The 27380-nt window shown below is 45.9% G+C and overlaps 1 protein-coding gene across 2 annotated transcripts in view; it reads right to left on the bottom strand.

The window, feature by feature from the left end:
• Positions 1–27380, bottom strand: part of GOLM1 (golgi membrane protein 1) — a 57150-nt gene that overhangs the window by 5218 nt on the left and 24552 nt on the right. For both annotated transcript variants that reach the window (XM_058695557.1, XM_058695556.1), the window contains exons 4-9: positions 21934–21988; positions 18515–18617; positions 11000–11129; positions 6466–6625; positions 5503–5775; positions 3877–3990 (exon numbers count right to left, since the gene is read on the bottom strand). In XM_058695557.1, coding sequence (XP_058551540.1) covers positions 3877–3990; positions 5503–5775; positions 6466–6625; positions 11000–11129; positions 18515–18617; positions 21934–21988 — 835 coding nt within the window. The remainder of the gene's footprint in view (positions 1–3876; positions 3991–5502; positions 5776–6465; positions 6626–10999; positions 11130–18514; positions 18618–21933; positions 21989–27380) is intronic.

Raw genomic sequence — 27380 nt, 5'->3', positions numbered from 1 at the left:
CCCAGGTGCCCCAAAACTCAGATATATTTAAAGAAATGAAAGATGTTTGAAAATAGGAGCAAGGAATAAGAATACTTAGAAATGAAAGCAAAGCATGAATTACAGAACAGAGAAGGCATAGCTGAAGGAAAAATTGGTGAACTAGAAGCTATGTCTGAGGAAATCATTCTGAATGCAGGGTAGAGAGGCAGAAATGGGTAATTAGAGGGGCGCCTGGGTGGCTCAGTCAGTTAAGTGTCTGACTTCAGCTGAGGTCATGATCTCACCGTTCATGAGTTTGAACCTGCATCAGGCTCTGTGCTGACAGCTCAGAGCCTGAAGCCTGCTTCACATTCTGTGTCTCCTCTCTCTGTCCCTCCCCTACTCACGCTCTCTTACTCTCTCAAAAATAAACAAACATTAAATAAATTTAAAGAAAAAGAAATGGGTAATATGAAAAAGGGGGTAAGAGACAGGAAAAGAATGGTAAGGTCTTTTTTTTTTTTTTTTAATATGATAGATTTTTTTTAAGTTTATTTATTTTGAGAGAGGGCAGGGGAGGGGCAGAGGGACAGAAAGAAAATCCCAAGCAGGTTCACACTATCAGCACCAAGCCTGACACAGGGTTCAATCTCGTGATCTTTGAGATCATGACCTGAGCCAAAATCCAAGAGCTGGACACTTAACTAACTGAGCCACCCAGTTGCCTCAGGATCTAACATTTTCTGATCTGAGTTAAAGAAGGAGAATGGGAAGAAGAATTATTCAAAGAGATCTTGACTGAGATTTTCCAGAAGGACTAGCTGTTACACTTAGAACATGGTGGTACAGTGTGAGTAAGCAGAGAAACCAATGGAACAAAAAGACCAAAAAGTAGATCTGAGTACAAATGGAAATCTATTTGGTAAAGGTAGTGCCTCAAATCACTAGCCTTGAGATGGTGTTGGGCCAAATGAACGGCTCTTCGGACAAAGAAAATTGGACCCAAACTTGTGCCACATACTTGAATACATTTGATGTTAATCAAATGAATCGGAGATCTAAATGTAAAATATAAAACCAGATGATCCTGGAAAGACAGTGACAACAGTGGCACAGTTTTTGAATCTCTGGGTCCCCACATGAAGCCACTACATTAAAAAACTCAAAAACCACAGACATTCACAGCAAGAGTAGATCACAAGGAATCCTGCAGACCCCAAAACACAGGCAGAGACAAACAGCAGCAGATAGTGTCTAGAAAAAAAATGGGAGCAATGGAGCACCTGATGGACCTGAGAAGAGGAGAAAAGAACCCCAAACAGGCAACACATTTACACCAGAAAGTACTGGGCCAATGTACAAACTGCTGCTTGAAGCAAGAGGGTTTCTGCCACCCCCACAGCAGGTGACCACAAAGTGGCCATGGCAAAGACGAGGGGGCTGGGGGAGGCTGAGCCCCACGAACTTCTGAAACTCATCTGCTGGGGCTCCTTCCCACATAGAGCCCCACGAGCAAAAAAAAAAAAAAAAAGAAAACTCAGCTGAGTGTGAAGGAGAGCAGAGGCTGAGCAGGGACAAGGGACCTGAAAAGCAGATAAAAGTGGGGAAGGTCCCACTAGTCAAAGAAGATGGGACAACTTGAACTTCAAAAAGAATAAATACAACTGAATGAAACCCATCAAAATAGGTTTAAATCCATTAAGTTTGTATATTTAAAATCATCGCCTTCAAAGGATAACAGGAAAAATAATTCGTTATTGTGAAAATTGATAAATAGAAAGAAGCATTTATCCTACGTTCTATGACTAAAACCACTGACTTGCCTATTTATAAAAATATCCTAATCAACCAATGAAATAGAAATGGTTCAATTAGAACACCACCACCAAAGAATTAAGGAAGGCACTGAACATCAACTGATCCTTCCATCACAAAAACAAAGACATTACTTGCCTCCTGATGAAAGAACATACCACCGCCTACCATGTTACCACAGGCTTGAACTCAAACAGAGTCTTATCAAGCCTCTGGATATCAGCTGCCGATTTACAGGAAACAGAGCAGAAATAAGAACATACTAAGTTCTACTATGAATATATAACCAGCACTGTATAGACTGTGGAAAACTCCAGGGCAAATGGAGGAAAGGAATGGAAGGGCAAGCTGTAGACTGAGAGAGACTTAAAGATGTATCAATTCTAAGAAAATGGGAAAAACTAAATTACGGTGTTCAGGGAGACCCACTTGAGCAATAAACCCATAAAGCAACGCAAGAAAACGCTTACTAGATGTGGGGAATAAGTTTAAGAATTCTCTGAGTTTGCACCAATGGGTTAACAAGGCTTAGGGCGGAAAGCCGCCACAGGACGAAAGTGCTCATCGTAGAACAAAGCACAGAGCGGAAAGCCACTTCCACAGAAAGAAAGTGTCTGTTCGAAAACAGGTAGAGGCGGAAAGCCACGGCAGCAGGGCGAAAGTGCCCAGGGTTAGTCATTAAGTAAAAGCATAGGGCGCAAAAGCCACAGGGTGAAAATGCCCAGAGCTAATTAGTGAGAAAAATGCCTTGTTGGCCCTGAGGTAGCATGCTCTGTCTTAGTCCCTAGAAAAGCTAAGATAAACAGACATAGCACCTGGTGCCTGCCATAAACAGCCATCTGCTCAGCACTGGGATTTTGTTTTGTATTGACCCAAACCCCTAACACCACATATCTCACACCCGAGTTAATGATCACTATTTCATTGTCTCTTTCTGCACGTACATCATGTTTGTAAGCCTTCTGATCCTAACAAAAACAGAGCAAGGACCCTTTCTCGGGGTTCTTATTTCCTCCCGGACATTAGCCTCTCTTGTATTCAATTCTGCATCCACTCTCTTGTGGGACAAGAGAGAACTCCAGACTCAAAGTCTGCGACGACTAGAAAGATCAGGATAGGGGATAAGTCTAGAGAATGGGGAGAAGGGGGAGGGGAGGACATAAAAGATTTTAAAAGTCATATGGCAGAAAGACACTATATAAAACCAAAAATCAAACTGGGAGTAAGTATTTGCAACTGACATCACAGATAAAGGGCAATCTCCCTAGCATATAAAAGAACTCTTAAAAACTAAGAAAGGAAACACCAAGAATCTGACAGAAAAATGAATTTTAAAAAAGGGAACCAAGGAAGCACAGGATACTAAAACAAGAGTATGTGGTCGGAGGGATCCTTCAAGAACAGGAGGTAATAGATGTGAAGGGTGACAGGGTCAGGAAAGCCACCAGTAGACAGGGTGTCCAATGGATGCTAAAGCCACACCATTTCAAAGCATCCCCCTCGAGTGAGAAAGGGAAGATGGACCTTCGCGATGTCGAGACCTGGCAGGCAGTGCTGTCACCAAACCAGTATGTGCCTCCCGGTGTGAAACAAGAAGGGCACATACAGCTACAAGATGTCCAACCGGAATCCAATCACAAGCCAATGGACAAATCCAGAATCTGATACAGCCCACTGCCCTGCATCCTTTAAAAATTCAAAATAATAACACAAAGTGCCACTATAAAAAGCTGCTTGGAAGTACTGTGCAGACAGTGAGGCCTTTTGACTGTTGCTACACAGTGATCAAGTGGTGACCTAGCCATTCTGTCAGGAAACCCCTAGAAGTCACGAAGACAAATGCTCCAGCTGATACCCAAGGGCTTCAGCCCCCTGAACAAGCAGATTTTCTGAAAGGTCTTCATCTTGGGCTTCTCTGCCATCCCCTCCCTCCACTGCACGATGTTTAAAGGCTTCTGAAGAAAAGAAAGTCTCCTTCAAATGATGGATTACTTACAACAGTAATGTTGGGACGCATTGTTTAGTCACTGCCAAAGTGAAGGACCACAAGGGGAAATGCAAGGCGAACCTCCCCATCCCCGCCTCCACTACACTTCTTACCATTCAGATTTCTGTCATTCCCTGCAAGGGCTGCCTGCTTGTCTGTTTCCGATTCTGCCTCATTTTCGTCCATGTTGTAGTCCTCCTCTCCTCCCAGCTTCTGCTGGTTTCTCCCTGCAAACAAGCACAGGCACAGAGCACACAACCCACATCATTTCTCTCTCGAGGCCACAGGGGCACCCGAGCCCAGGACTGGGGTTTTCCAGGTCACAGCTTAATGATCCGGTCTTTCTGTGACCTCTCAGGAGGCAGGGGGGACTTGTGTGCCTGCTGCCCGAACAAACAGCAGGTGTGAAGTCTCTACTTATGTTCTGTCTAATTAAACTCTGAGTCCATATAAACCATAGCCCTCAACACAGGACAATACTCAGGGCTGGAACTGAGGAACCTAATGAATTAAACCCATATTCCAGTTTTCTGAAGAGACAATCCACTCAAAGTTAAAGGAAGGCACCACTGTTGCTGGAAACAACAGGTTTCTAGTTAATGACGGCACCTCCACAGAAGGGCTGGTGACTCTGACAGAAGGAAATAGAGCAGCTACTGGGAGTCGAAGGATGGCTTTTTCCATCCTGCCTACACAATTCAACTATTCATCACTAAAGTCAGCCCCGCAGAGAACAACCAGAAAAGATCAGGACGAAATGTGTTCAAGAGACACGTTCATAGGGTTTCACGTGAATGTCTCATACACACATATTGGTAGACTTCACTCTGGTATGTTTCCCTGTGCTCACTGCCTGACATGGAAGTGAAGCACATGCCTTTGGCCCTTGCCACTTTCTTGTACAATCAGGTCACTACAAATGCCCCAGGATGACGTGTATCCTGCAGGCCCTGCGGGACCTCGAACCAATCTTCAGCTGTTACGCTCCACGGCCAGTCTGAAACCTGAGTGCCACTGGGTCGGCTCCCTGACTTTCCTTTTAATTCTTCAACTGCACCCTCGTGAGAGCACATTCCTCAGAAAGAGAAACTTGAATACAAATTAGATCGATAGAACATCAAGGTAATTTTCACAAACAAGCACGTTCCCCACTCCTGTTAGTGGGTCATCCCACTGACAGGTATCTTCTCTTCCTAAGTGTTCCTGGCTCGGCCAGGAGTGAAGTCTTCCACACCTTTTAGGGACCCAAGTACACCCCAGGATACTGTGCTGATCTCCATTCCCCACACTTTCGTGAGCCTTTAAAGAAAAGTCAATCAAACCAGAGAGGGAGGAGTCACGTGTCACTTTGCTGCAATGCTCACATTGGCACAAAACCCCCTCTACCCAGTCATCCCTCCCTCCATTCCCAGGGCACCGGTGGCAACACCACACCACACGAGGCTGCGGAAGACGCAGGCCAGGCGTGTGGTCCAGCGTGGGCTACGTTCACAAGACACCTAGCACCCACGTCAGGCCTTCCACTGAGACGCCCCCCGCCCCCCCAACGACTCCCTGTGAACCTGCAACTGGTGCGAGCACACAGCTCTTCCCTCCCGCCTCCCACTCAGTAAGACACCCAAGGAATGAGCCCAGCAGATGGCAAACTGCTGTTCGGGAAGCTTCCTAGGGGCCCCTCCAGTGTCAGGGGATGGCTGGAGGAAAGGAGTCTGCGGACGCCCACAGAGCAGCTCACGCACCTTCCTCGTCAGCGTCCTGCTCCTCCTCCTGCCCGTCGGGGACGACCAGCTGGTCCCGCTCTAGGTCCTCGGTGTCCTGGTTCTCTGGGCTCTCCAGCAAGGCTGCTGGCGCCCGCGGGGTGTGGCCCACCGCCTCCGCTTCCCCAGTGCCTCTTCCACCCGCAGGCCTGTCTTCATCGGCCGCCTGCTCTGGGCCCGGCGGTGCCGGCGGCAGCCCCGGCCCGTCCCTCCAAAGAGCCTCCTCACCGACGGCCTGAATCTCGTTGGTCTCCTCTGTGCACAGAACACCATTCACTGCAACCTCACCAGCATTTACTTTCATTGGAACAAAAACACAACCCCTCATAGCACTCAGTTTCTGGAGCCTTCCCAGGGGCTGTGGCTAGGGGAGCAACTGGGTAATTTACTCTGTGACTCCGTAAAGACTCCAGGTGCCACTCAACCTGCAGCTCACCTTCAGACCCATGAGGAAGAGAGAAGTGCTTCAGGGAAAAAAATCTGGACTCAGTTATCCTGATTACAGGGACAACCAACAAGCTGAGGTTATCTGATGGCAATAACGGAGACAAGTACTTGGGAGTGGGCTGTGCCGGCCACCACGGAGTCATTCCACAGGGACACAGCAGCCCCTGGTTCCCAGTGACAGCTGCCCAGAACTCAGCCATCTCCCTGTAATCCCACAGTCCCGCTGATGTCCTCAATAAAGCACAGCCTGGGCCTCTCTTTACACAGCTGCCAAAGAACAAGGCACTTGGTTTACAGGGACAAGAGGTAAGAGAGGGAGGGGCCAATTCCAGGTGCCCACAGAGACCGTCACCTTCCTCCTGCAGCCCAAACCCAGCTCACCAACTGCCTCCAGCATGGACACTCTGTCCTGAGGCCCCGTGCACAAATATTGGACACAAGCTGTCATCACATGGCTTTGCAGAGGGCTTCCGTGTATAATTACCAAGCTTCATTCACCTTTCTCACCTCGTCTCCTCAAATCCAAAGCCACCTCAGAACTGGGGGCTGGTGTCTGGGGCTCGCCATCACTGGGCACGTTTCCTTTCACTGGTGGCACCTCTGCCTGGGGCAGGTCGACTTCCTGTGGCCTGGGCTGAGGCTCGTTGGGGGCTCGGAGCTGAAACAGGAGCACAGGACGGCCAGGGGGCTCCGTGACCTTAACCTCACAACAATCCCAAGCAAGGAGTGGATGTCCTTCTGACAGTCAACACACTGAAACCTTGAGAAATGCTATGATATACACCGATCGTGCTCTGCTCTACCAGCTGGCATAAATCCAAGCTCTGAGGTTAAGACCTCCCAGAAAGTATTTTCAATACTGTATTAACAAGTAGGCAGAAGATCAACAAGGACAAGGAAGACCCGAACACTATAAACCAACCACACCAGGCTGACTTCTATAGAACACTGGCCTGACAAGAGCAAATCACATTCTTCAAATGCACGTGGAACATTCTCAGGGAGAAACATACTTAGGCAACGAAACAATCCTCAACAAATTTGAAATGATCGGAGAACATGCTTTGTATGATGTCAATCACAATGGAATGCAATTATCAACGACAATAAAATTAGGGAAATTCACAAATATGTAGAAATGAGACAACACACTCCTGAATAACCAGTGGATCAAAGAAAAAACAATAAATGCAAATAAGAGAGAAAAATGAAAACAAATACATAACATACCACACTTAAGGGACGCTGCTAAAGCAGTGCTTGGAGGGAAATTTACAGGCCTATATTAAGGAAAAAAAATAGAAAGATCTCAAAACAGTAATCTAATCTTCTACCTTAAAATACTGGAAAAAGAAGAGCAAACTAAACCTAAAACAAGGAAGGACATAATAAAGGTCAGAGCAGGAATTAAGAAATATAGAATAGAAAAACAACAGAAAACATGCATGAAATCAAACTTAATTCTTTGAAAAGAACAAAATTGACAAGCCTTTAGCTAGATTAAACAAGAAAAAGAGAAAACTCAAATTACTAAAATCAAAAATAAAATAAATGCAAATAAAATATTAGACCTTACACAAAAATATTAGAAAGGAATACTGTGAACAACTGCATGTCAACTTTGAGGACTTAGATGACATCAGACAAGTTCCTAGAACAATACAAACTACCGAAACTGACTCAAGAAGTAGGAAATGTGAGTGGACTTACAACAAGACATTGAATTAGTAATTTTAAAATGTCCTCCAAAGAAAAACCCAAGCCCAGATGACTTCACTAGTGAATTCTAGCAAACATTTAAAGTATCAATACCAGCTCTTCACAAACTCCTCCAAAAAATAAGAGAAAGGAATACTCCCCAACTCATTCTATGAAACAAATATTACCCGATACCAAAACCAAAGACAAGAAAGCTACAGACCAATATCTCTTAAGAATACAGACACCAAAATCCTTAACAAAATACTGGCAAAATCAAATCTAGCAACATATAAAAGGATTATATACCATGACCAAGTGGGATAAATCCCATGAATGTTTACATACAAAAACATACAAAAATCATTCAGTGTAATATATCAACATAAAGGACAAAAGAACACAAGATCATCTTAATAGATGCAAAAAAAAAAAACTGACAAAAATCCAATGCCTCTTCTGGATAAAAACGCTCAACAAATTAAGAACAGAAGGGAACTTATTCAGCTTGATAAAGTCCATCTATGAAAACACACAGCTAACATCAGACTTAATGATAAAAAACAAATGCTTTCTCTCCATGATCAAGAACAGGGATGTCTGCCCTTCCACCTCTGTTTAGCACTGCCCTAGCCAGGGCAACTAGGCAATAAAAAGAAATAAAAGGCATCCAGACTGGGAAGGAAAATGTACAACTCTCTCTCTTTTTTGGTGACATAATATTGTACACAGAAAATCCAAAGGAATCACACACCAACAAATAATATTAGAATAAAGAAGTTCAGCAAGGCTGAGATACGATATATACATATCAATATAGAACAGTGAATTGTATTCCTATACACTAGCAATGAGTAAGACAATAAAATTTAAACGATTCTATTTATGATAGCATAAAAGATACAAATAAACTGAACAAAAAAAAGTGCAAGACTTCTGTAAACTACAAAACATTGTTTGAAAAGAGATTTTTACACTTGATCTTAGCCAAAAGGTTGAGAAGCAATGTTTGAAAGAGATTTTTAAAGGACTTAATTAAATGGAAAGACATCCCACATTCATAGAAAAGATGTCCTATGTTGTTAAGATGGCAATACTTCCAAGCTGATCTACAGAGTCACTGTAATCTCAGTCAAAATCTCATCCAACTTTGTTGAAGAAATTGACAAGCAGATCCTAAAATTCATATGGAAAGTCAACCAACAAAGAGGAGTCAAAATAGTCTTTAAAAAGAACAATGTTGGATGATTCATCACTTCCTGACTTCAAAGCTTACTACAAAGCTACAATAATCATGGTGGTATGGTATTGACATAGGGGACAAACAGACCAATGGAACAGAACTGACAGTCCACAAATTAACCCTCATATTTACAGTAAATTGATTCTCAACAAAGGTGCCATGGCAATTCGGTGGAAGAAAGAATTGTTTTTTCAAAAAAGGTGCCAAGAGACAACTGGATATTGACACGCAAAAGAATAAATTTGGACCCCTACATCACACCATATACATAAAATTAACTCAAAATGGATCACAGGACTAAATGTAGGAGCTAAGAACTATAAAACTCAGAAGAAATTATAAATCTTCATGACCTTGGGATAGGAAGCAACAGAATAACAAACTGGACTTTGTCAAAACTAAAAAATTTTATATTTCAATGAACATCATGAAGAAAGTGAAAAAATAACTCCTATAACAGGAAAAAATATTTGCAAGTCATATAGCTGATATCTCTCTATATATACATATATATGTGTGTGTGTGTGCATATATATATGTATATATATGCATACATGTGTGTATGTATATACATACATAAAGAACTCCTACAACTCAATTATAAAATAACTCAATCAGAGGCATCTGGATGGCTCAGTCAGTTGAGCATCCAACTTCAGCTCATGTCATGATCTCACGGTTTGTGAGTTCGAGTCCCACATTGGGCTAGCTGCTATCAGCACAGAGCCCACTTCAGATCCTCTGTTCCCCTCTCTCCCTGCCTCTCTCCTGCTTGGTGTGTGTCTGTCTCTTAATAATAATAATAATAATAATAATAATAATAATAATAATAAAACATTAAAAAACTCAAAAAATGGGCAAAGGATCTGAATAGACATTTCTCCAAGAAAGATATACAAATGGCCAATAAAACACAAGAAAAGATGTTCAATGTTAGTTATTATGTAAATGCAAATACAAACCACAATGAGATAGGACTCCACACCCGCAGGGATGCCTATAATGACAACAACAGATAATAACCAGAGTTGGCAAGGATGTGGAGAAATCGGAACCCTCAAATTGCTGGTGAAAATGTAAAAGAGTGTGATTGTTTTTTGAAAACAGTCTGGCAGTTTCTCATTAAACACTGAGTTACCATATGACCCAGCAATTCCACTCCTGGGTATATACCTAAGAGAAATGAAAACTTAGGTCCACACAAAAATGTCTACATGAATGTTCACAGCAGCATTATTCATAATAAGCCAAAAACTAGAAATAACCCAAATCCCCATCAATTGACAAATGAATCAACAAAGTGTGGTGCACACACACGATATTATTCAGCCATAAACAGGAATGGAGTATTCATACATACAAACACATGGACGAACCTTGAAAGCATTATGCTAAGTGAAAGGATGTAGACACAAATGGCCACATATTATACGATTCTACTGACATGAAATGTCCAGATAAAGCAAATCTATAGAAACAGAAAGTAGATTAATCGTTTTCTAGGGATGAGATGGGAGAGCTAACAATTATGGGTTTATTTGGGGGTAATGAAAATGTTCTAAAATTTACTATAATGGTTGCACAACTTTTGAATATACTAAAAACCAATGAATTGTGACTGTTACATGGGTGAATGTATGGAATGAAAATTACCTCTCAATAAAACGGTTATAGTTAAAACTAACAAGCGAAGATTTCCTGAAGGCTTCAAGCAGCAGCTTCGTGGGCCAAACTTCACACACCCTGCCAACATGGGCTCCCGGCCCCCCTACTGACCAGCTGGTGCAGGGGCCACAGTATTTAACCATCTCCATGAGCCTCAGGGCCTTCAAAACAGAACAACAGCAACTCTCTCCCAGGGTGGCTGTGGAGTCACCCTGGTAAAGCCCTGAGCACGGGGTCGGGTCAGAGCCCGGCATACCCGGTCAGAGTCCCAGCGTCCAGAGACAAGGCTGGTATGTCTCAGGGAACCAAACCTACCAGGGACGGCAGAGGTAAGAGCAAATCAGACAGCAGATAAGGGAAGTGAATGTCTGAACTGAGGGGAGGAAAGCCTTCTGGAAATTCTGGACAGAACAAAACGAGGATTACCTGCTGGCCTTGGTCCTTTTTTTCATTCAGGTCCCTGGAAGCGACAGCTTCATTTCCCTTTCTGGTGACTTCTTCTATTCGCTCCTCACACTGCTCCTTCACCTCTTTCATCTGATTGATGCACTGGCTCCTTTGGTGAAAGAAAGCAAAAAAAAAAAAAAAAGACAAATATTTAGGGATGTGTCTATACACCAAGTGTTTCCTGCCACGACCATGGAATCCACTGTGTCAGTAAGAGACAAAGCTCATCGTTTTCCTGCTTCCAGCTCTGTATCTCAAGAGCATACGTAAGGCAGGGCAACATGTGTGTTTCACTTAAGTGGCAAGAAAACTAGTTGACTGAAACTCACTAAAAATTTGTCACACTGTTCTAAAACAAGTGAATTTTATTGGTTAGAAAAAAAAGTATTTTAAAAAATGCAATCTGTGTTGTGGTGCCTGGGTGGCTCAGCTGGTTGAGTGTCTGACTCTTGATTTCAGTTCAGGTCATGATCCCAGGGTTGTGGAATCAAGTCCTACATTGGGCTCCATGTTGAGTGTGGGGCCTACTTGGGATATTCTCATTCTCTCTCTCTCTCTCTCTCTGCCCCTCTCCCTGACTCATGCTTCTCTAAAATAAGTTAAAATTAAAAATATATATATAACTTGAGATATAGTAAGAAATACATACATTTGGTCTTGTCCCCAGCTATTAGCTCAGAGCACCTAAAAGTCCTTAATTTCCTGAGTAATAGGGGAGTCTTCTGTTAGTCAAAGGGAGTCTCTCTGGACCAGACCTCAGATTATGCTAATTCGCCGGCTCATGAAGCCTTAGGATGGGGGCTGGTGGCCAGAGGAAACAATCCCATGATCATAGGGTTGGACTTTCAGCCCCACCCCCATCCTCCAGGGAATGGGGAAAGTGGAGATGGAGTTCAACCATGCGACCAATGATTTAGTCAATTGTGCCTGTGTAATAAAACCTCCAATAAAATCTCCGGGTGATGAGGCTTGGCAAGCTTCCCAGCTGGTGAACACACCAATGTACTAGAAAGGTAGCACCGAATTCCATTAGGAAAGGAGCTGTCTCCCCCACAAATGCCCTAAAACCAAGTCTCTACCATATAACTTGTTCCTGAGTTACATCCTTTATAATAAAACTGCAGTTGTACGTACAGCACGTGCTTGAGGAGTTCTGTGAATCATTCTAGAGAATTATCAACCCTGAGCAGTACAGGAAGCAGAGTTCAGGTGGCCTGGGGACACCCAGAACTTGTGGGTGTCATGTGAAGAGGGGAGAGTCTTCGGACCAAAGCCTGTTGTAACCTGCGGGGTTTGTGCTAACTCTGGACAGTGTCAAAATCCAACTGGACTTCCGCTTCCGGAAAGATGGAATAGATGTATTTTTCCCTAGTCCTCCCATTAAGCACAACTAAAAACCCTGGGCATTGTATTTAAAACAAACATAAGAGGACTGAACAGTAGAGAGAAGAAGGCAGACTGGCCAGGGACCTCGGATCCACAGAACACCATGGTGGTGTCACTGGAGAGCACGTGGGAAGCCCGTGTTTCCACCCACACCTGACAGGAACGCATCCTCTCCCCACGGGGTGATGTCAGAGGGTGTCCGTGAAGAGTCCAAGCCTTCTTGTGTGAGTCCCAGGCAGCAGGAAGAAACGAAGAGGAAAGGGAAAGGAGAGGAGGGTGTGGTGGACTGTCCTCATCTTCAGAAGCCTTCCTACAGTCCCACGCTACCACTACCTTTCCCCACTGGCCAGAATGTAGTCACTGGGCCATACTTAACTGAAAGGAGGGTTAGGAATGCAGAATTACATTGGGGGATAAAAAATAACAGATTTAGAGAAGCAATGGCCAGTCTTTTCCATAGGCAGTTTCAAAAATATTTTGAGCCACAAAATATTAATGATTGCATACAGTCCCAAGTTGAGAACATATTCAATTATATACTATTATATTAACTTAAAAGGGTTAGAATTGGAGACACCGGCATGAATTCATGCTTGGTTTAATATGAATACAGCTGGAAACATACAGAAACATTTATCAATGTCTGCATATAACCCAGGTTAGTACACACACACACAGGTCTCTCTACTCTGTAGCTGATAGGGCCCAGAAACACCACCACCCCAGCAGCAACAAACACACCCAGTCCCCAGATCTTGGCTTCTTAGCACCACTCTCCAACTAAAAAGCAACCAGGAGCTCCTCAGAGAAATGGTTGATCGGGTGATTCTAGGATACACAGAAGATGAGTCTGGAGCGTCTTCTGGTGCCAGAATGTCACGGAGTGCTCAAAAAGGGGGCGGGGCACACTGCTGCGAGTATGATCAAAACTGGAACAATGTGAGCAAAAAATAAATAAAATAGTAGTGGATTATAACCCAAGGTATAAAATAGATATTCCTAAATCCACGCTGATATAAATAATTAGATATGTAAGAAGAAGGGCCAGATCTCCTGTGCAGGAAAATTTCAAATAGCTTATGTAGACATCCTGCCCTTAGGGGAAATGGAGCGTAACACCCCAATCTTCAAGTGTAGGCTACGCACACTGACTTCCTAAGACGGCAGCACAGAGGGCGAAGGAACAGTAAGTTTACAGTGAAGAAGCCTGATAGACCCCACCTCGGTAAAGATTAACAAGAGTGACAAGCCCTATGGACAGTAAGTCCCCTTGATACCAGGCTGATGGAAGCAGCACTTTACTTCGGTGGCCTTCCCCTGGAAATGTGTTGCCCCAGTTTAACCATGAGAAAAACACCAGATAAAGCCCAACTGGAAATTGTTCTACAAAATACCTGACCAGTATTCCTATCAATATTATAAAAAGTAAGTCTGAGAAACTGTCATAGGCAAGAGGACTCTAAGGAAACATGGTGAATAAATGTTAATGGGGGATCCTGGAAAAGAAAAAGGACATCAGGGATAAACTGAGGAAACGCGGATGAAGTATGAACCTTAGTTAATAATAATGTATCCACACTGGCTAATTAATTGTGACAAGTACACCACATCCATGTAGGAGTGTTAACAATACGGAAAATGGCTCTGCGGGTTACAGGAAATCTCTGTGGCAACGATGTAAGCCTAAAACTATTCCAAAACTGAAGATTTATTTTTAAAAAATAAAAATAAAAATGAACTGAGCTGGAGGACACCCACCTAGCTGGTGTCAGAGAGTTGTTGTTGGAACATATAATCTAATTCAGACTGAGCCCCTATTTAGCTAAGATATTCTGAAGCATCACAGTTAGCTTTCTGCATAGGATTTATTTTCAGAGTATCTTGTGTGTCAGGGTTGAAAAGTGATGGGAGAATTACCGACTTGTACAAATAAGGAAGCTGGGAGGTGATCTGAAAGTCTGACACTGACCAGAGCCAGAGGACAGAAAGTGACAAGACTGAACCCAGAAGGGACCTGGGGTTTCCTGGCTCTGTGCCAGACCTCTGTGACACGGCCACTTCTTCTGAATCACAGGCCTTTCAGAGCCAGGTATGGGTGCACTTAGCCTGGAACTCCTGTAATGTGCCCTTCAGTTCAAAGGACTGAGTGGCTCTCAATGACCCACAGGGAGAGAAGGGCATCAATGAAAGCCAGACTTCCTGACCTTGGACAGCTTACAGAACAAGAGAAGGCTTGTTGAAAAATTCATTTAAATAAAATTCTTACAAACACACGAGTCCCCGGTGGTAGACCAGTAGCTTCAACACAGAGAACAAAAAGAGATATCTCTGTCCTCAAAGTACTAACTATTCCAATTCACTGTTATCAGACGATATCCCAGAAGCAAGTGAACAGGTGCACAGCCATTCCTGAGCCTTTAAAAACCTACCAATGGGAAACAATGTACTGTTTTCACCTGCTCTCAGCCCTGCCAAAATCAAGTACAAAGAGCCTCTCTCTCCCAGCCTTGTGGATGAAGGTCAGCTTTCCACATTCCAGCTCAACAGCATTACGGGAACAACCTCAGAATGAAGCTCCCTTTCTAAGTCGCAGGTCATGTGGACTGTGACAGTGTTACTTCCTGAAGGCCTCAGGTAAGCTTGCTCTTCCACGCATGTGGTAAACGTTCAGTCATTAACTAGAGCTAAAAGGAGAGACACACAGGACTCGACCACCAGTGATTATTGTAACGGGTGGAGTCGCTGTAAATGGAATGTACACGGTACAGGGATCTATCAAGGTGGGTCTCCCGATCATCCAGGGCACTGATCATCTGACTGGTGCTGTTGCATTCCAGCTGTAGCTTTTGCAAACTATTTCCTCATGGCGTGGAGATGAGACGACAAGCAGTTCATGTGAGAAAGCAACCCTAAGTGCTATGGGGAGAGAGCCTGCAAAGCAGTGTGTGGATCAATACAGTGATCGCTTAGTGATGTCTGCCACAGGTGCAGGCGTGAGAAGTGGGGATGCGGGCCGCCTCTGATCCTAAAGAAAGAATATTAACTTGTGCATCAGGAACCCTGGCCTTGCTGTCGGCTTTTTCACTGCCAGGACTGCCTTCTGTAAAAGGTTTAGGCCAGACAGGGTGTCTTCACAGGGGGTGAAAGTATGCTTCAGGTGTCCCACAAAGTGAATGCACAACTTTGAATATATGGCTCACAAGGTGCCCGTAACTTTTTATCAGATTCTCAGAACGGATCTGTATTTCAAAGAAATTAAGAATAACTCATTCTAGCTTCCAGCATTCCACAAACGTCATCCCCACGAAACCTGCTGTATCTGGGACAAGCCTCTGGGCACAACCACTGCAATATACGAGGTCAGCTAGAAAGAGCTGCGATCTAGCTTCCGACCTCCTAAGAGAAAAAGAGTGAGGCCAGCACGCACAGCCATTGTGCTCACTGTCTGCTCCTCCATGGGGAGCAGAGCTGCCCTCCCCGTTCCCCGGGCCTGGCTGATTTCTGATTTCCGGCTGGGCCAACCTCATCTGGGTCAACATTTATCAAGTGAGGCCATTAATGGCTTATCCTATTTCAATCAATGGATGGAAAATGTGCATTAGGGTATCTTTTAAGGATGAATAATAAGACTGGGGCAGTCTTCACTTCTGTCTGAATGCATCTTGTTGATTACTAGCCTAACTCAGGGTTTCTCTGCTGAGCACTACTAGTGTTTAGGGCCAGAAAAAAGATGCTGTTGTGGGGCCCACCCTGTGCATCATAGGATGCTCAGCATCAGGTCCTTGGACATTGCCAAAGGTCTCCTGGGAGCAGAATTGCCATCCAAAATTAAGAACCACTGGCCTAGCTAAGTTTTCATATGTGTATTTTTTAATGTGTATTTATTTTCAGAGAGGGAGAAAGAGAGAGAGAGAGAGAGAGAGAGAGAGAGAGAATCTCAAGCAGGCTTTGCACCGTCAGCACAGAGCCCAATTCAGGGCTCAATCCCATGAACCATGAGATTGTGACCTGAGCTGAAATCGAGAGTCGGATGCTTAACTGACTGAGACACCCAGGCAACCCATATGCATATTTTCGAATTATGTTTCCTTTGTATTGACTGTTGGTGCAGGTCCTCTGAATATTTACGTAGTTGGGGCTTCCTAGTTTTAGTTGTATTTGGTTTTAAAGCGATCAGGAAAAAATTGCTTTGGGGGGGGACAATCTTTTGGAAGGACTTCAGAATCCTAACGAGGGCAGCGGTGTGAGGAACCTCATTCAGAAGGCAACTTGGCAATTTACAAAACACTAAACCTACAGGTGAGTCCTTTTTAGAAGGAAATAATCCAAAATAATAATTTTTTAAAGTTATACGTATTGATGTCAAGCTTGTTATAACAACCAAAACTTAGAAGTAACCTAAATATCCAAACAGGCAAATCGTGAATTAAATTTGGTGCCCCCACATCGTAGAATATTAACCAGCCATTTTTAACGATACAACATTTTGAAGCAGTACAGACTTTTATTTATACCTAATGCAAGTAAGTGGAAAAATGATTTTAAAATGCTACTGGTGACTACAATTACGTGAAAAATTTGTATGACCTTGAACACGGACTAGGGAGAAGTCAGCAAATGGAAGAGAGGATCAGGCTCCTAAGTGACTGGTTGCCTGTGAATCCCAGACCCCCTGTACTGGAATTATTCTGCCTTTATGGGGAAAAAAATACACAGACTACAACTTACTCTCCAGTCTCTAAGTTGGTTTATACTATCCTACTATGGGGTCTAGCTAACTTTCTAGAAGTTCATCATTTTGTTGTGATCATAAAAATACTCTGAGAAGTAAAAGTGTAGGGTTTTTGTACGCAATGGAAGTCATCTGCTTAAAACAGACTGTTGTAACTGGAGACGGGACAGACAGCATGGGGGCTGTGGTGACTAATACCATACTGTATGCCTGGAACTTGCCGAGAGTGAAGACTGTAAGTGTTCTCACCACACACACACACACACACACACACACACACACACGGAAGGATTAGGAATCGTTAACTAGCTTGATTTGGGACATCATTTCACAAGGTACAGGCATGTCAAAATATCACACTTTAGTCCTTACATTCACATAATGATCGTCAATCATACTTCAGTAAAGCTGAAAAATAAAAGTACTCCATTGTCACTGCAGAAATTCAGAAAGACACTAAAATCTCACAGAAACAGAACGTCCACAATGCTGACACCCAGAAACAAATCACTGATATTATGCCAAAGTGCCATTCAGTCTAGGAGATGGACTTGGGACACATCTGAGCACTTCAGGAAAATGTTTTTAAAGGCTTTCGATTATTAACTTAACCACCAGTACGCCTGCACTTTAAAACTTAATGTAACTTTACAAAGTATGTTGATAAGGGGGTACCTGGGTGGCTCAGTCGGTTAAGCCAACTCCTGGTTTCCGCTCAGGTCATGAGCTCACAGTTTGTGGGTTCACTCCCCGGGCCTCCTCAGGATTCTCTCTCTCCCTCTCTCTCTGCCCCTCCCCCACCCATGATTTCTTTCTCTCTCTCTCCCCCAAAATAAACAAACATTCAGGGCGCCTGGGTGGCTCAGTCAGTTGAGCGTCTGACTCCAGTTCAGGTCAGGATCTTGCAGTTTGTGAGTTAGAACCCCGCGTTGGGCTCTGTGCTGACAGCTCGGAGCCTGGAGCCTGGTTCAGGTTCTGAGTCCCCCTCTCTCTGCCCCTCTCCTGCTCATGCTCTCTCTCTGTTTCCCAAAACTAAATAAATGTTAAAAAAATTTTTTTAAATAAATAAACATTAAAAAAAATATGTTATAAAAAAAAAGTGTGTTGACAAAGTCATATCTTTCTAAGGAGCACTGCCCTCTTGTTTACTTTGTATTATGAGCCACCGGCTTTTCCACAGCTTTCTGAGGCACTGCTCACGCTTAAGTAATAAAGCACATTGTTCTAAAGGACTCCCCTGGAAGGACTGGACCTCCCGCAGAGCCTGTGTGCTCCATGACGGGAAGGGGGAGCCCAGCTTATGCCCAGCGCCCGCCCCCTTGCTCAGAACACATCAGCCCCCGAGGGGTACACACTAGATGTAGAGACACACTTACAGGTCGTAGGAGAACTTCCTCTCCAGGTTGGTCTGGTTCCTCTGAAACTGGAGAACACCCTGCTGCAGCCTGCCATAATTCTTCTGCAGGGCCTTTAACTGGTCTGAGCCAAGAGGAGGACCCAGAATCGCGCAGGTCACAGGCACAGCCATCGTGACAACAGCAGACACATCAGAACGCAGTGGGCGGTGGCACACAGGAGAGTAAGGAGGGAAGGAGAGAGGGTTCAGAACATTCCAGAACCATGGAGGAGCCCTGGAAATCAGCAACCCGACCCAAATCTGCACCTAGGTTCTTTTCCAAACCTCTCACTTAAATCTCCTTCCTGACCTCTGGCCCTTCAAAAGCGTCAGGGGGTTCTATTCACTTGTTTCTTTTTTAGACATCCTATGAGCTGTCCCACAAGGTGACACATGCCACTGTGTCCCCTGGCCTGCAGCAGACTCATCCAGCCTGTGAAACACTGATTTGGACATCTGCTCAGAGAAGCAGTCCCTCACGGAGGACCCCAACCTCAGCCACCAGGCTCCCTGCCAGCGGCCACTCCTGCGACTCACCCACACCAGCAATTTCCTGAGGCCTGTGTTCCTTTAACCACCCAAACCTCGTCTGGGAAACAGCAGCTTTCCTTGAGGAAATGCACCAGCCCATCCCTGCTGCCCTGACCTTGGGCTCCTAAAAGCCTTGCAGAAAAAGCAGCAGCTGACAAAGGGCCAGGCTGAGCAGGAAAGAGAAGCTGCCACGAAGGTGACAGCAGAGTGGCCAGATGGCCGCCACCAGGGTCCGGGACACGGCCCTGGACACATACCCGCATCCTGGAAGTCTGTCCTCATAACCCCGTATCTACAGGGCTCTCCGGGGGGCGGAAATAAAATTAAATAAAAGCGAAGGATTCCACGAAATGCCGAAACACACAGCAACAACAATCCATCTCACAAGCATTGCTAGGACATCTTCCAAGAGTTCAAACTGCAGGGTTTGTAGAACCACCCAGCAGATGGCTGAGACAGGGGATTGACCACAAAGGGTTAGGGGGGCACCTCCTGGAGGGACAGGGCCTGGTCTCAACTGTAGTGGTCCAGGGGACGCAAAGAACCCTACAAAAGGGTACACTTTATTGAGTAAATCACACCTCAGGAAACCTCACTTAAGAAAAAAAATTCCCATAATCAAACCAAGTATGGGGCAAGGGAACACTGCTTGGCAAAAAAAGGAATAAAAATATTGACATCCATAGCATGGATGAATCTCAAAAGGCCAGACAAGACAAGGAAACTCTGCAAAGGCCCCGGCAGTCAAGTAACCCACTCAACTCCACGTGACCTTGCGTCTCTCCTACTCAGATCCTTAGAAGCAGAGCCGGAACTAGAATTCTAGACCAGCCCTGTCCAACAGAACTACGATGCAAGCCACGTCAGTAAACCACAGTTTTAAGAACTAAACCAGATGTAGCATTAACTTTAATAAACCACCTGATCTAACCCAACAGCGATGCAACATTATCATGCCAACACAGAATGAATATAAAAAATTATGAATATTTTATATTCTCTCCTTCACGCTGTCTTTGAAATCTGGTGTGGACAATTACAGCACGTCCCCATGCAGACGTTAAATGTGCACTGGGAATTCATGATCTGAAGTGAGCTTTCACAGAATCTACCCTTGAAAAGTAGACTGATATATACCCAAGCTGCCCCCCAAACATTTAACGTTCCCAATAACAGAGTCAAGTTTCAGTTTTAAACTTAAATTACTGAAAATTAAACAAAAATGTAAACTTCTGTCCCTTCCCATGAGCCACATTTCAGGTGTTCATTGGCCACACAGCTCGTGGCCACCACTCTGGATACTGCGGCTCCAGATGAACGTTCCCGTGCAGAGGCGGAACTGAGGCTCGGGCGGCTGGGAGTAGTTTCCTACCCACGGCAAAGGCCGACCCTCGCGGGACCCAGTGCTCTGTGATTTTCCCCAGGCTTGTCTTGTGGCCATGTGGGCTGTGGGCCCCCAGTCCCAGCGGAAGGGGGAGCCAAGCACAGAGGGGCTCACCCCACTACTACCCACACCGCTGCTTCCTAGGGCCTGACAGAACACCGGCCTTGACTGCCAAGCTGAATCAGGGCAGCAAAGAAATGGAATCGGGCTGCATCATTTTTACAATTGTCATAAAGAAACTCTGAATTGGAGGTGGCCCCACTAAAAGAAATCCTATATATACCATACATATTATACATATCACATGCCATATATATCACATATGTATGAAAGGTGATCTGTTCTATATACTTCTTAACCTATCAAAAGGTGAGAATCTGAATTCTTGTGTACATAACATGATAGGAATAGACAGGATTCAGTAGGCAGAAAGGAAAAAGTTAGGATGTGAGGCCCCTGGGTGGGGAAAAACACATAGTTTGGAATAATGCTGGGAGGGTCTGACCACAGCAAAGCCCCTTGGGCGTCAGGTTCCCCTTAAGAATGTAACAGACAACAGACACCACCTACTCCCCCTCAGGTTCCCTCAGGAATTGACGAAAGACCTAACTGAAAACAAGTAGACCTTAAATCGTATGACCCACAAGGAACAGTCCTCACGGTGAGAATGAGCCAATCGGGAATGGACGGCCACAGATGCCCCCCCCCCCCCCCGCCGCCCAACACGATGGAAATGAGCCAATCAGGAATGGACAACCCAGCACCGAGAGCTACCCGGTCAGTAAGGGTAGGACCTGAGAAGGAATAACGGGGAAGGGATGGGGTGGTGTGAACAGGACCTTATCAAACAAGGACCCTCGCCTACAGTCCTCAAGCATTCACTTTCGAATGTCCTCTCTCTGTAAAGAGAGCTTTCATACTATTCTTCCTTTCTGATCTTACACTTTAACAAACTTTTCCCACTGCTCATTTTGTGTCCACCTCCTCATTCTTCGAAGTAGGGAGACAAAGAACCCTGGGTATTGAGGTAAAAAAAATTCTTACAACAATAACACCTTGTAATGCGTTCAACAATGTTTTTAAAAAGAAAAGCTCTTTAAGGAACTGTAGTTTAGCAAAAAGAATATACCAAAGATTACTCAATTTGGGGCACTGGGGTGGCTCAGTCAGTTAAGCATCTGACTTTGGCTCAGGTCATGATCTTACAGTCCATGAGTTTGAACCCTGCACTGGGCTCTCTGCTGTCAGCTCAGAGCCTGCTTTGGATCCTCTGTCCTCCCTCTCATTCCGCCCCTCCCCCCTGCCCCCCTCTCAAAAATAAACATTTAAATAAACAAACAACAACAACAAAAAAACAGATTACTTGATCACTTGTGATCCTACCCATTAGATTAGAATGGGAGTCGCCACAAAGGGACAAGAGGAAAGATGGGCTTTTCCTAAAAGATCTAATGTCTGGTATAAAGAAGGGGATTAGAACTCACCTTGCAGGGTTCTGATGAGCTTCTCACCTGTGGTGATATTATTCACTAAAACCGCCTGCAAGGAAGATAAACACAATATGAAACACCCACAACCTAACAACTTAGAAGAGCCTTGATAAGATGTTCCTACTGGACAAAAGGGGGCAGTGCCCCCCGCATCCCCCACCTCCCAGCAGCTGTTGGGAGGGATCTGGCACAGCCCTCTGGCTAGGCACTCGGACAGTGCTGCAGCCAGAAAAGGAGCTCACACGTTGGGAGGTTTGCTTTCTGAACAACAGCCTGTAACCAGAGCAAGGGGTAAACGGATCCTCCAGCTACACTTGGGCCCCACAACGTGCTCCCCTCCATGAACTTCGGACTCTCTCTGTGGGAGCCCAGGTGCAGACACAAGTCAGACCACAGTCGGCAGAGGAGAGGAAGGGCTCCCTACACCCGAGGTGGGGGGTGGGCGGGACAGAGGGTTCACAGGGCTTACACCAAACTGGGGAGGCTGAAAACAGAGGAGGAAGAAACAACACAGGACTCAGGAGAACAGTGAAAACCAAGGAAAAAGTGAGGGAAGGAGTGTGGAGTATAACATAACAAGCAGCCCGTGACTGAGAGCGGCTGACTGCTTTCACCAGCCGCCCTCCTGAGCTCTCCCCGTCTGCTCACTCGCTTGCTCTCCATGCCAGGTTCAAGAGGTAGCCAGCAGAGTATCCCGTTTTAAAGGACAGGAAACTGAGGCACAGACTGCTTAAGAGCCTCAAGGCTCTTTTCACAGCAAACATGCAAAGCCTAACCCTGAGCCCCGGCAGGCCTGATCCAGAAAGCAAGCTGGTGGTCACTACTTGCCAAATTGGGATCTAAACCCCCAGCAGGATACCAGGCTTGTGGGCTGTGCCCAGTGCTAAAAGCAACCGAAAACCTGAAGAAGAGGGGACTAAAATATTAAATGGTAGAGCACCTTACACAGGTAGGTGTTGTTTTGCACACACACAGAGCTGTGCATCAGACAGTCATGTGAACATTTCCTGCCTCGTTACAATCAACGAAGTCTGCAAACTCCCACACGCACACTGGACAGGCTGGAGAGACGCGTGTCTGCCCCGTTCCCTCTCACTGGTGGACAATGACAACCAGGCCACCCGCTGCTTCTAGCTTCCTCCCGGACCTCTGTCCAGCCCCTACTCTTCCTTTGGCTTGTACAGGGCTTTCTGGAATACAGGGGTGTGCTCCCAGAAACGAAATGTGGCCAAATGAATCGTGTTTATTTTGGGAGCTCTGAGGCCACAGAACATTTCCTGGCACAACAGGAAGGAAGTCACAGTGATGGTATCCGGACAATTAATCTCTCTGGGAGAGATCATCCAGAGAGGTGTTTGTAGATATTCTGGCGGGTGGGGGAGAGAAAAGAGCCCTGAGTGGCAAGTTGGCTGGCAGAGAAGGTGGGGGGGGGGGGGGGGGAGGGGGTGGCTCTCACAGCAGGGAGTCAGATTTGCACAGCTCAGTTAAGGCTTTCCCAAGTTCAGCTGCAGACATGAACGATGACCACAGGATCGCTGCTGCAGTCCCACTTCTAAATCTACAGCCAAAAGAACTTAAAGCAGAATCTTGAAGAGTTATCTCCACCCCCGTGTTCACGGCAGCGCTATTTATAACCGCTAAGAGCTAGAAGCAAGCCACCCTCAACAGACGACTGGATACAGAAAATGTGGCATCTACATCCAAGGGAATATCATGCAGCCTTGAAAAAAAAAAAAGGACTGTCATATGCTGTCGCAACATGGGAGAACCTGGAGGACATCATGCAAAGCAAAATCAGCCAGCCGCCAAAGGACATATATGGTTGCATTCCATTCATGTGCTGTGTCCAGGGCGGTAACAGAAACAGAAAGAAGAAAGATGGTCTCCCTGGGGCTGGCAGAGGGGAGGGGCATTAGCAATTAATGGGTCCAGAGTCCCTGTGCTGCAAGGTGAGGGTGAGAGTTCAGCTGCACAACAGTGGAAATGTACACTTGAACATCACCCCTGGCACATGCATGGAAACCACCTTCACTCCCAACAGCAGGGCTGACACAAAACAAAGAAAGAGGAGCGCTTGGGTGGCTCAGTCGATTGAGCATTCGACTTCAGCTCAGGTCATGATCTCACGGTTCGTGAATTAGAGCCCCACGTCGAGCTCTGTGCTGACAGCTCAGAGCCTGGAGCCTGCTTCGGATTCTGTGTCTCCCTCTCTCTCTGACCCTCCCTGCTCGCTTGCTGTCTTGCTCTCTCTCAAAAATAAACATTAAAAAAAAAAAACAGAGAAAGAAAAGGGGCACTTAAGAGACTGCACTCTGATGATCTTCAAAAGCAGATTTCTCCTGGCTAAACCATTTCTATAAAAATTATGGCATTTTCACTCACTCCTTCTCCACTCGCTCTCCTTGGACCCACTCCAAGAAATCCACAGTGGAGTCTACAACTACCTGAAGGGTGAGGAAATTTTAGGAACTGCTGTGGTCAAAGTACCTGAGATCTCTGCGTCTCATGTGACTCCACTCTTCCAAAGAAAATACATTTTAGTTCTCTTCCCCCGCCTGCTTAGTGATGCATGGAAAAGTACAGTCTCTGCTGAAGTAAATGAGCAAAGAGCCATAAAACACCATCAAGATATTTTATGTGCAGTTTTATATTTATTGAAAATCTCCTTAAATCATTTTCAGGAAACCATGAAAATGCTTCTAGCTTTCTGGAAATTCAACATGAAGAAAAAAATCTGCATTAAACAATATTATTTTTAAATGAATTACATATGCTACTCCAAACAATCCAACTGTTTTTCCCATTTTGGTACTGACTGGCTTCCTGCAGAGAGAGAGAGAGAGAGAGAGAGAGAGAGAGAGAGAGAGAGAGAGTGAGTGTGTGTGTGTGTGTGTGTGTGTGTGTGTGTGTGGACTGTCCCCTGGGACACTCAGCAGCAGGCGAGGAGGCAGGAAGTGCCACCAGAGTGTAACTGGAAACTGAACTCGGAAGGCCTTCAGATGAATCACCCACGTACAAATTAATCATAACCATTCTATTCTGGGAAATGAGTACACGTGATTAAATTATTTCTACATTAGATTCCTAAAAAAAAAGCTCAACATTTCATAGTAAATTTTCAAAGTAGTAATTTGACAATAAATTCTATTACTCTAAAAGCTCCGAAAGACATAAATAACTTTTAAAAATCATAACTTTGGGAAAGCTCACGCAAGTATGATGCGGATCATGTAATAAATGAGAAAAGGTGACCTCTGCTGCATTTGTTTGGCTCATAAAAATAATCTGCTTTGAGCAGCACCTGGGTGGCTCAGTCAGTTGAGCCACCGACCCTTGATTTGGGCTCAGGTCATGGCCCCAGGGTCTTGGGTTTGAGCCCCGCACTGGGCTGGGCATGAAGCCCTGCTTGGGATTCTCTCTCTCTTCCTCCCTCTGCCCCTCCCTTGCTCTCTCTCTCTCTCTCTCGAATAAAATTTCTTATTCTTATTAAAAATAATAAAAATTTTTAAAAAGAAAGAAAGGAGGGAGGGCAGAGAGTGAGTCCAATGGCAAAGAAGCACCAATTACTTATTTATGGTGCTCGGCTAAGATTACACACTCACAGCAGCACCACTCACATCACCAGCAACCCCAACCACCTCACATCACGGCCCCTGTGGGCCACATACTGGGGGAGGCAGTCCTCTGGGAGGCACGCTGTCCTCCGGCCCAGGGGCCACGTGAAGAATTCCAGAATTCAGCACACCTGCCCGGTGTGTGCAGCAGGTGTCCAGCACGAGCGTGGGCCCGGAGGCACGAAGGTGGGCCTTCCACACTGCCACCCGGCTCCCCAGACAGGCCTTCTGCATAAGTCAGAGGGAAGGGGATGGAGGCACATGTGACACAGAAGAGAGGGGCTAAGTCCCAGTGAAAAAAAAGACGGTCCTCAGAAAGGCTAGGTCTAAGCATAGACCCAGGACACCAGAAAGTATAGGAACCTGCAGCTGGACCTTATTCAAGGTCCAGCAGACGGCAGGGGCACAGGAGTGAGCGTCCGTGCGTGGGTGCGGAGATGGGAACAGACCGAGACAGAGAGTATCAGACGTTCCGCTGAGGGAAATGAAGCCGACACAAAAGGACAAACACCACACGATCCCACTTATGAGATGTGCAGGGCAGTCAGACTCCGAGACAGGAGGTAAAACCACCACTGCCAGGACTCGGTCGGGTGGGGGGATGGGTGTTAGTGTCTAATGGGGACAGAGCTTCACCGGGGAAGATGAGGGCGCTCTGGAGGCGGCTGGTGTCACGGGTGCACGGCAATGTGAGCGTAATTAACGCCACTGCACTGTGCATTTAAGTACGGTTAAAATGGTCATTTTATATCATGCACATTTTAGCACAATAAAAAACAATAGCAAAACCCCAGAAAGAGCATGAGGCAGGGAACGAGCGTGCAAGGGCGTGGATGCCAGAGAGCAGGAGTGGGCAGGGGGTGAACAGGAGACCAGGGGTGAGCGCGTGTGCTCCGGGGGTCAGAGTCAGCAGAGCGAGCAGGAGGACCCGGTCAGCGGGGGCCGCCGGGAAGGCAGAAGGTGGGTGGGCAGGAGAATGGGCTCAAGCCACGGAGTTGTGAGAGAAGGTCGTGGGGGGATTAAGCAAAACTCTATGTGAAGCTTGGAAAAAAGAAACACACCCATCAGGGAAAACACCCAGTTATGCACAGGGCACGGCTGCCGTCTACACCCAGAATGGCCATCTGTCTTCTGTCCTCGGTCGTGAAGAAAGAACATCCCCCACCCCAGCTGGCTGGGGGGACAGGGCTGAGCCTAGGATAACGCAGGCAGGTCACCAGGTGTCCCCGGCTCTGCAGAGAAAGGCCCACTTTCCACTGTGGTGACAAGCACAACGTGCAGTGGGGGGGGGGGGGGCTTTGGACAGACTCTGGCCCACGCCCCCCCCCAGGAAGGGGCACACTGCTGCAGAGAGGGAGGAGGGGAGGAGGGGAGGAGGGGAGGAGGGGAGGAGGAAGGGATGGGGCCAATGGAGGAGACTGCCCCCCCCCCGCCCCCCCGTAGCACCTGCCACAACTGTCTTTTAGGTCAAACCCACGCAGGGACCTACTTAATCAGGGTCAAAGAGAACTCCCAGGAGGACCTGAACAGGACACGCCCTGGGAACTCCAGAAGGTTCCTTGATGTTTCTCTAGCAATTGACTGAGGCTAAGTCCACAAACCTGCATCCTTCTGTCAGCAACTGCCTGCTGCCAGAGACTCTGGGTCCCTTCCCCCTAGAGCTGCTCCCTTTCATCTTGCATTCCTCATACCCAGCCCTCAGCTCTTCCCGCTCCTTTCCCGACAGCAGCCGGGAAGTCCTGCCTGGGTAGAAGAGCATACCACAGGGGCGTGCGGGTGGAGGGCAGGGCCTGAGATCAACATCTCTGTGTTCAGAGGAGGACAAAC

This window comes from Neofelis nebulosa, chromosome 12 (genome assembly GCF_028018385.1).
Source record: "Neofelis nebulosa isolate mNeoNeb1 chromosome 12, mNeoNeb1.pri, whole genome shotgun sequence".
Taxonomy (NCBI): Eukaryota; Metazoa; Chordata; class Mammalia; order Carnivora; family Felidae; genus Neofelis; species Neofelis nebulosa.
Note: the sequence above shows the minus strand (reverse complement) of the source record. Positions and strands in the feature narration are given on the sequence as shown.